The 9,922-nt window shown below is 38.5% G+C and overlaps 1 protein-coding gene across 1 annotated transcript; it reads left to right on the plus strand.

Annotated features, from left to right (window-relative positions):
• Positions 1 to 7,247: 7,247 nt before the first annotated feature.
• On the plus strand, positions 7,248 to 9,365 carry LOC113232720 (U1 small nuclear ribonucleoprotein A-like). Its single transcript, XM_026467495.1, has 4 exons — positions 7,248 to 7,406; positions 7,631 to 7,869; positions 8,719 to 8,990; positions 9,085 to 9,365. The coding sequence occupies exons 1-4, from the start codon at positions 7,403 to 7,405 to the stop codon at positions 9,242 to 9,244; spliced, it is 675 nt and encodes a 224-aa protein (XP_026323280.1). The 5' UTR covers positions 7,248 to 7,402; the 3' UTR covers positions 9,245 to 9,365.
• Positions 9,366 to 9,922: the final 557 nt, after the last annotated feature.

Here is a 9,922-nt window from a genome sequence, read left to right on the forward strand (position 1 = left end):
GAAGTTAACCGATACAAACGTAGTGACATGTAACGAAATATAAAAAATAAATAAAGGTTTTCAAAAAATATTTTGGACTCTGCTGTTAGGTTGAGTGTTAGCTACAAGGTGTTCTGTGAATTAGTGCGTTCTTTGGCTAATTTCTTTACTTCATAACCCCTGTTGACTTATTTTATGTGTCTATTTAAGTAGTTTATGAGTGTTGTTAACTGTATTGGTAAGTAAAAGCTTTATAACTTTGTTGTAAATGTCCGATCCTCCCGATCCGGGGGGAGGCGATGCTGAGCCACGTGCTCAGTCATCTCCTCGCCTGTTTTCGCAATCTCAGACTGAGGTAATGGAAGTAGATAAGATCATCCAAAGTAGGAAACGAGCCCCCACTGACGTGGAATCATCTCAACCTCCCAAAAAAACCAATACCTCACAGTCTGTTCCGTCCACCCAATTGACATTCACCAACCCAGAATTCTTAAACAACAAAAACAAATACATGGCACAAGATATCGCCCCATTCATTGTTCATGTGAACAAAACAGTGTCGGATCCCTCTTCCGGCACCGCATTACGCCCCATTAAATTTGGCCATTTTTTGTTTAGGAACAATGTTAAAAATATTGTCAGAGATGGTATCAAACGTGTTGGCAGAAATAGAATATCTCTTGAATTCAAAACTTTCAGTGATGCTAATGCTTTCCTTGACCACCCAGCTCTTTCTCCAGCCAAATATGAAGCGATTATCCCAAGTTACAGCATAACTAGAATGGGCATTGTCCGACAAGTTCCAGTTGAATGGACACTGGAGGAGTTAGTTGAAGCAGTGGAAGTTCCAACTGGTTATGGCGCTATTGTTAAGGCACGAAGACTTAATAGGAAAACCCATGACAGTAATGGGTCACCTGTATGGGTTCCCACCCAAACAGTGGTACTAACTTTCTCAGGTCAAAAACTTCCCTCCCATGTGTACTGTTTTTTCACCTCTCTCCCAGTGGAAATATATGTCCTTCCCACAATTCAGTGCAATAAGTGCTGCCGGTTTGGACACATCCAAACTCAATGCAGATCGGAGGCTCGCTGCTTTATTTGTGCACAAACTCATGAAGGCCTACATTGCACCAAGGAAACTCCAACCTGTTTACACTGCTCTGGACGTCATAAAGCCACTGATCCCTCTTGCCCTGAGCAATCAAGGCAAAAACAAATAAAACTGGTCATGTCCCAAGAAAATATCTCCTACTCTGAAGCATCTGCCAGATTCACCCAAGTGCGAAGATCTTTTGCTGATACAGCGAGGTTTGATTCAAATGAATATCAACCTACACCCACCACTCAATATACTTCTTCCTCCAATCCATCACCCCAACTCAGATCTCCCCAACACACTTCCTACCGCAAAACAGTAGCTATTCCCAGGCACCAACCCCTCCCAGCTTCTAGTACAGGGTATAATCAACAAGTTCATAGAGACATAGTTATGTCTCCTAGTTCTCAACTAGGAAATGGATGTGCACTCCCAAATAACTCCTCAATGCCTAACGATAACTTAATTTCTCTTCTCCTCTCGACCATCATTAACCTCTTAGGGCGTTTTAGTGACGTCCCCCTACCGAACAACCTCAAAGATCAACTGTCTCAGCTCATTCACCTCACCTGCTCCAATGGCTCCCATTCTTCAGTGGAACTGTCGCAGCAGCAGGAATAAAGAAAACGAAATTCAATTCCTACTTAATAAATACTCTCCTGACGTTTTCGCAGTCCAGGAGATGCGACGTAAACCAGGAGATCGAGTACGGTTTCCAGGTTTTACATGTCTCCGCGAGGACAGGACAGACGGGCAAGGAGGCTCGGCACTCCTAGTGTCAAGAGCCGTAACCTTTTCGCAGATTTCCCTTCCCCCTCATAGCGAACACATTAATGCAGTTGCTGCCAAATTGCTAAAGATAACATTTCTGTCGGTTTACATTCCTCACCCTAACCTGACATGCCTTGCAGAGTTTTCGGATATTGTCGCTTCCCTTAGTCCCCCGCTTATAATATTAGGGGATTTTAATATACACCACGCTTCCTGGGGCTCATATTACAATGACCATTTATCCTCTGCCTTCCTGGATATCTGCGACAACCATGACCTCTGCCTCCTCAACGACGGCTCCCCGACGCGTAGAGTCTATCCGTCCCAAAATATTAGAAGTGCCGTGGATCTCTCTCTGTGCTCCCCCTCACTTTCTTCCAAACTCATCTGGACAATCCTGCCGGTTACTCACGGCAGTGACCATTATCCAATTGTTATTCTAGCTCCGGAGCACAGGGCGGACCATTCGAATACCCAGAATATTCCTCGTCCTAAACTAAAATTTAACCTGTCAAAGGCCGACTGGTCAAAATATAGATGTGTTTTAGACCAGGAAACTCAACACCTACCTGTGGCTGATCTTGAAAACTTTCACTCAGTCTATGCTGATTTTAGAAATTGTCTGCTGTCATCAGCAGATAAATGTCTCCCCACCAAAAATGTATTCAAGGGTAACTCCCCATCTCCACCTTGGTGGGATTCGGAATGCACTGAAGTCTGCAAGGATAGGAAAACAGCAGAATGTGCATACGCACTAACAATGACTGAATCCCTTTTTATAAAATACCGTGCGGTTGCAGCAAGAGCTGTAAGAGTACTGAGTGAAAAAAAAAGAGTTGGGTGGCGTAGATTTTGTGAAACTCTCTCTCCAAGATCTCATTCCTCCTTGGTTTGGAGGAATGTCAGGAGATTTAGGGGCTCCATATCCTGTTCCGGTAATATCTCTACTAATGACACCTCAGAGTGGCTTGAACAATTTCAAAACAAACTGGCTCCTCTCTCAGTCCCCACGGAAGACGAGGTAACTCTGTCCACATCCCCTACTCTATCTCCAACCTCAGTTTTTGACTCCCCATTCTCTCGGGATGAACTCTCGACAGTGTTAAACGGTCTCAAGGATTCTGCCCCTGGAATTGATGGTATACCATACTCTTTTATCGTTAACAGCAGTGATTCAACCAAACACTTATTCCTTAATATTCTTAATAACATCTTTCTGACGGGAGTTCCTCCAGATGAATGGAAAGTCCAAATCATTATACCTATATTAAAACCAGGTAAACTTAGTAATGACCCTAATGGATATAGACCCATTGCTCTTTCCTGCACGCTAGCCAAAGTTTTAGAACATCTCATTAAAAATCGCCTTGAGTGGATAGTTGAAAGTAGGGGTTTACTCGCTAAAAGTCAATATGGTTTCCGGAAGGGCATGAGCACCATGGATAGCCTCAGTATTTTTCTGACAGACATTTGGATTGGCTTGTCTAAACGAGAACATGTAGTTGGAGTTTTTTTGGATGTGTCATCAGCATATGACAATGTATTGCTTCCAGTACTCAGGCAAAAGTTGCTCAATCTGAGTATACCTGTGAAGCTTATCAATATAATTTTTAATCTCCTCTCTGCCCGTTCAATTCAAGTCAGTGTTAACAACTCCCTTTTACCACCAAGAACTGTCTGGAGAGGCCTTCCACAGGGATCCGTTCTTAGTCCCTTGCTTTATAGCCTCTACACCTATGACCTCGAGCAGTCTCTTAACCCATTTTGCAACGTCCTCCAGTATGCTGACGACTTGGCCTTATACATTTCGGATATCAACATCGAAAATATCTCAGCCCACCTCAATTCTGCTCTAAACTACCTCCATACCTGGCTAACCCACCACGGCCTTTCGCTGTCGGTCGGAAAAAGTAATGCAGTAGTTTTTTCCCGTGCAAGGAACACACCCCATATTATTATTAATTACGAGAACCAGTCTATCCCGTTAAAAAATCAAGCCAGGTTCCTTGGAGTTATGGTGGAGTCAAAAATGACAGGCGCCCATCACATCTCACATGTTGTTAAAAAATGTGAGAAAAATATTAATATCCTTCGGTCATTGTCGGGAACATGGTGGGGTGCTCACCCTCAATCTCAGAAGCTTTTATACAATGCTCTGATTCGTGCTCATCTAGATTACGGTTCCTTTTTACTAGAACCATGCCATAAATCCTGTTTAAAAGATCTAGACAAGGTACAATATAAATCTCTTCGAATTATAACAGGGGCTATGAAATCTTCTCCCACCAATGCACTACAGGTGGAATGTGCGGACCCCCCCTTATCTATCAGGAGACAATATTTAGCGGACAGATTTCTTTTTAAAATTATTCAAAATTCATCCCATCCTCTTATAGGTAAATTACATCAATTATCAGAATTTTTATCCTCTGATAAGTACTGGAGACATAAATCTGCACCCTGTCTGTTTCTTAGTTTTATTAAATTTATCAGGCTCCCCTGTCCAGTATATCAGTGCACCCTAAACCCTCTCTTCGATATACCTTATCTCGGTCTTATCTATCAACCCGGCATACTACTGAATTTAGGCATTGACAAAAATTCCTCTAACTCTGAAGTTCAATTACAAAAGTACATCGATGAGAATTGGGGCGATTGGCTTGTGATGTACACTGATGCTTCTAAAATGTCAGATGAAGGATGTGTTGGTGCTGCTGTCTGGATACCCAAATTTAAAATTATTCTTCATTTTAAATGTACTCCCCTTTCTTCTGTTTTTACCGGGGAAGCCATTGCTATCTTAGAAGCTCTTCTCTATATTGAGTCTCATAAGCTAGATAAAACTGTCATATTAACAGACTCGAAGAGTTGTCTCCAGGCAATTCTGTCCAATCCTTTCCGTAACAGATCCAACTTTCCCTGTATCTTAAAAATTAGAAATGTGCTATACAGTTGTTTCAGTCAAGGAATTAGAGTCTCTTTGGCCTGGATCCCAGGTCATTCTGGTATAGTAGGTAACGAGACCGTTGACCTGATGGCAAAAGATGCCACTGAAATTGGATGTCCTACGTACTCTCAAGTATTCTCTCATGACCTGCCCTTACTGGCAACTCAAAAGATGATGTCCACATGGGAAGTTGAATGGAAAGAGAGTACCAAAGTGAAAGGAAAGCATTATGCGAACATTCAAAATGTCATCCCGAGTAAACCTTGGTTCTTTAAATTTAACAAAGCATCCAAATCTTGCACCTCGACCATATGTAGATTAAGGCTCGGTCACTCGAGCACCCCAGTTCACTTAGCTAAAATTAGGGTAAGGGACAGCTCGCTTTGCGAATGCGGGCTGGACGAAGGAACTCCGGATCACATTTTCTTCAATTGTAACAAGTACCCAGTCTCCTTGTACGATGTCCTTCCCTCAAGCATTCTCAAACCCACAAATTTCAATACGATTTTAAGTCTTGTGGATACGACTTGCATCAATGTCCTTTGTGATTATATAACCAGCAATAACATAAATTTATAATTTGTTTGTCCTGCCTAACACACTTACATACTAACATTTGTCTATATATATTGTTCTCCGTCCCTTTCAGGTAATTCAACAGCTTTAAATAGGAAAGGATTTTTTTTATATCACATTGTGCTCTCACAATACTCATTGAATAGCAGAGTCTACAGAAGCCCTTAAAATTACTAAGCGGAAAACTCGATACTGGCGAAATCTAAAGGGTAGCGCCATTAAGCAAAAAGAAGAAGAAGAATATTGAAATCATTCACAATCGCGCATCGCTAACCGATACCGATTAACGAATTCCGGCGTTCATGGTTGAGTGATAAATACCGGTAGCGGTACTTGCACAGCGCACAGTTTCACACACAATAGGAAGCTTCGAAAGAGGAACCACTCGCAGACGTTGAATACAGTTTTGGGCAAAATGTAATTGTTCAGATAATTAAAGATTGACAATAAATTAATTGTCAATTGCGAAACAGCAATTAACAAACGATTAATTGTTAATTACTGTTCTCGCAACTAACAATTGTTAATCGCGTATATCTACAATCAACAATTGATCAATTTTCAATCTTTAAAATGTTTTTGATTAACAATTAACAATTAAAACTGACAATTATGATAAATTTAGAGGGCGAGTGAATGAGTGGGGAGTGAGTAGTGTTGAGTGGGGAGTGAATGGGGAATGTATGGGGAATGAGATGGAGTGAGTGGGGAGTGACGAGTTAGTGAGTGAGTGCCTCTGTTGCCGAATATAGCATGGGCAATATAGTATTTGGGGTGCTCTTGTAATGAATATGGCACTCATTTCTAAATCCATGATGGCGGGCATGATTTTCCAAAGAATTGGGAGGAAGTGGGGAGTGACTTGGGCGTGAGTGGGGAGTGAGTGGGAAGCCATCTTGGATTTAGAAGTAAACGCTATATATAATTAATAAACTAGCACCCCCTAATACCTCGAAAACGATACCCAACTTGCCATTATTTGAAAAGTCGTGCCCGCCATCTTGGATATAGAAAGGAGTGCCATATTCGTTACGAGAGCACCCCAAATACTATATTTCCCATACTATATTCGACCACGGAGGCACTCACTCACTCAATCCTCACTTACTCCCCACTTACTCCACACACACTCCCCGCTCACTCACCACTCACTCCCCTTTATTTGAAAAATCGATGCCCGCCATTTTGGATTTAGAAATGAGTGCCATATTCGTAATGACACTTTTATTCGGTAGTTTTGGTTTTAATTGTTAGTTTTAATTGTTTCTTAGGATAATTTAAAAAATTAATTGCAATTAAAATCAATTCATTCAAAATCAATTGCAATTAAAATTAATTGCGACGGTGCAATTGATTTCAATTGCAATTAAATCAATTGCAATGAATTTTTTAGTCATTTAAATTCTGATTGAAATTTAATTGATTAACCCCCAACACTGGTTGAATAACATTGATATGAGCGGATATGGTAGTGTAGTACAAAATGTTCACGACTACTTTATTAATCATTATGGTAGACAATATGTAGTTGTCTTTGAATTGAAATATACTTATTTTTAAGATTTAAGAAAAGTATCGTTTTTATTTCGACTTTCAATTATTTTGTGAAATCTAGTTTAAAGTGGAATAGGATAGTGCTATTGTGCTTTAATCGAAGATTAAAACGCGAAATTATACGAATCTCGAACTAAAATACCCGTTTTAAGGAATCCCGAGTCAATCCAAACACGCCGCCTCAAATTGCCTATCCTCTTTGTGGCGGCCATATTTACAGAAACATATTTAAACTTTATGTTTAGGCTAATGGCTTTGCCAAAGCCTTAATAAATTAAAAAAAACCTTATTTTTAATCTGTGGTAACCTACGCGTTGGGTAGCGGCGTCTTCTTAATTTTTTACAAATTATTTGTACATTTACTGTGCGGAATAGCGTTTCAAATCAATAGATTAACTAAGTGCAAATATTACAACTGCTATAGTAGCATAGATCTGTATTTTCTATATATTGGCGTTATCTACTAACCTCGCACAATGAGTAAGTTTTTTTTATGTTTTCTACTTTATTGTAAGGTTTTCTATATTTTAAAATTAATTGGATTTTTCATATATAGCAACAATAATAAGAAACTTTTCTTCCGAAATCTGCTTTATTTTTTTATAACCTTTAATACAAAATTTTTAGTCACGAATACATACATAACATAAACAATAAATAAATAAAACATTATAGTAAATCTATTGCTTTCTTTTGTTTTTCAGCGATGGATATTCGCCCCAACCACACGATTTATATAAACAATCTAAATGAGAAAATCAAGAAAGAAGAGCTAAAGAAATCTCTTTATGCCATTTTTTCACAATTTGGTCAAATTCTTGACATAGTCGCCTTAAAAACGTTGAAAATGCGAGGGCAGGCCTTCGTTATTTTTAAAGAAATATCCAGTGCTACAGTTGCTTTGAGGAGTATGCAAGGATTCCCTTTTTATGACAAACCCATGGTAAGAATCTCTAAAGTACCTCTTAAAACATAAACAATTTGTACACTTTGTCATCTTGTATCCGTGTATTTATTTTAACGAGTAGTTGCATCGATAAACTACACTGGAAAATTTAGTAAGATAGGGTGAGAATAACCCTATATAGCCCTTAGTTGTGTACCTATTAGTCCACATTAGTGTATTAAATGCATATGTAAGTAGTGAGAGACTTCTGCACCGTGATGCACAGATGTATGGTAAGAAGGAAAAAATATTAGTACATTTTGTACCATGTGTACATGGAATGGTTTCATCTCTGCCGTCCAAACAGGCGCCAGAGACCAATCAAATGACAGCTCATAGTGTCTTGGCCACAATGAGAGAATGCTAAACGCATTACTGTATCATCCAGGAATACTAACAAAATTAAACAAAAAAAGCACTCTTTTTTGTATCAATTAATTTACAATCTTGACGGAAACAAATTATAAGATAACATAAAACATGAAATCCTGAAATTGATCTGAACATAAATCTTTTTTGTAAAATTTATAACTTCAAGCATTTATGATATAGAGGATAATGTCTTTAACCCTTAATTAGTTGCATCAAAAAAGTTATGCAATAGATTGCTGGGGTGTGCAACACCCCAAATTAGAACTGTGAACTAAATAAAAATCCTTTTTATGAAGCTAGCCTGAAGACAAGTGCCATAAGTTTAAATTTTAATAACTTATGAGCCTAGAAACCTGCAATGAGGTGTGAAAAACTTCACGCGACTAATTAAGGATTAAGGTCATTAATTAAAACTTATAGTCTATAATCTGTTGCTGTATGTACTATTCATTAAATAAAATTTTCAATTTACAGAGAATCCAATACTGCAAAACTGACAGTGATGTAATAGCTAAAATCAAGGGCACATTCCAAGAAAGACCAAAACGTCCCAAAATGCCTAAAGGCCTTGATGACAGCAGAAAGAAAAAGAACAAAGATGCCAACCGCCTTGGTGCAGCAGCAGGTTATGGTCAATCCGGTCTGCACAATAATGTCAATGCAGAACAACCCCCAAATCAGATTCTGTTCTTGACTAATCTTCCTGATGAAACTTCCGAGATGATGTTGTCTATGTTATTCAACCAGTTAGTATATCTTTTATATATCACATTTTAATTCTTGTTCTATTGAAATTAAGATTGGAAATCAAAGCAACTTATATTCATTGTATTTTCACAGGTTTCCTGGTTTCAAAGAAGTGCGACTAGTACCAAACAGACATGACATTGCATTTGTTGAATTTGCAAATGAAATGCAATCAGCAGCCGCCAAAGACGCTCTACAAGGCTTCAAGATTACACCCACACATGCTATGAAAATAACGTTTGCAAAGAAATAATTGTTAAGCTTAAGATTGTATTAGCACATACATATGAATAGAAATAAAGTTTGAGTACTCGAGAACTGTTTTGAGCATTGCACCACGCCTTAACAGCTCTCAGGCTGTGACTAGTCATTATGTTTCCTAAAATACCGAGTTTATTTTCAACTCTACCTGTTATACCTGGTTTTTGCTAAATGGTTGCCTGGATTAGAACTTGTGACTATTTTAGAAATTATAAAATAAGGGAAATAATTAGACTTGAGTTGCAACATCAACAATAAAATTAGTTTCATTCAATTTAACAACTTCTGAAGTCATAAATTTATTTTGTGATTTCAAAAGAATGTGTCAGCGCCAGCCTTAGATGTATTCTGATAATATAGTAGAATCTACTAAATTTAACTTGAATTTGTATATGGCAACACAGTATTATCCTACAAACATCAGTAGGTGTGTTGTTTAGAGTGAAAAGGACAGCTGCTATTTGTCTGTTCCTTGAAATTAGAGAAGGATAGCTGATACGTCTATATTATGTCCGTGCTCTATACGATTTATTAGCATTATACTTTATTTTTAGTGATTGCGAAACGTCAAATGGATGACTCGTTCTGGATTTTTGTTTATTAATTTTGCTTTATTTAGCCCTTTTTTTATGTCTTATAATTTATTAACTGTACTTAGCTGATCACGGAG

This window comes from Hyposmocoma kahamanoa, unplaced genomic scaffold (assembly GCF_003589595.1).
Source record: "Hyposmocoma kahamanoa isolate Upper Pololo Valley unplaced genomic scaffold, ASM358959v1 77999, whole genome shotgun sequence".
Taxonomy (NCBI): domain Eukaryota; kingdom Metazoa; phylum Arthropoda; class Insecta; order Lepidoptera; family Cosmopterigidae; genus Hyposmocoma; species Hyposmocoma kahamanoa.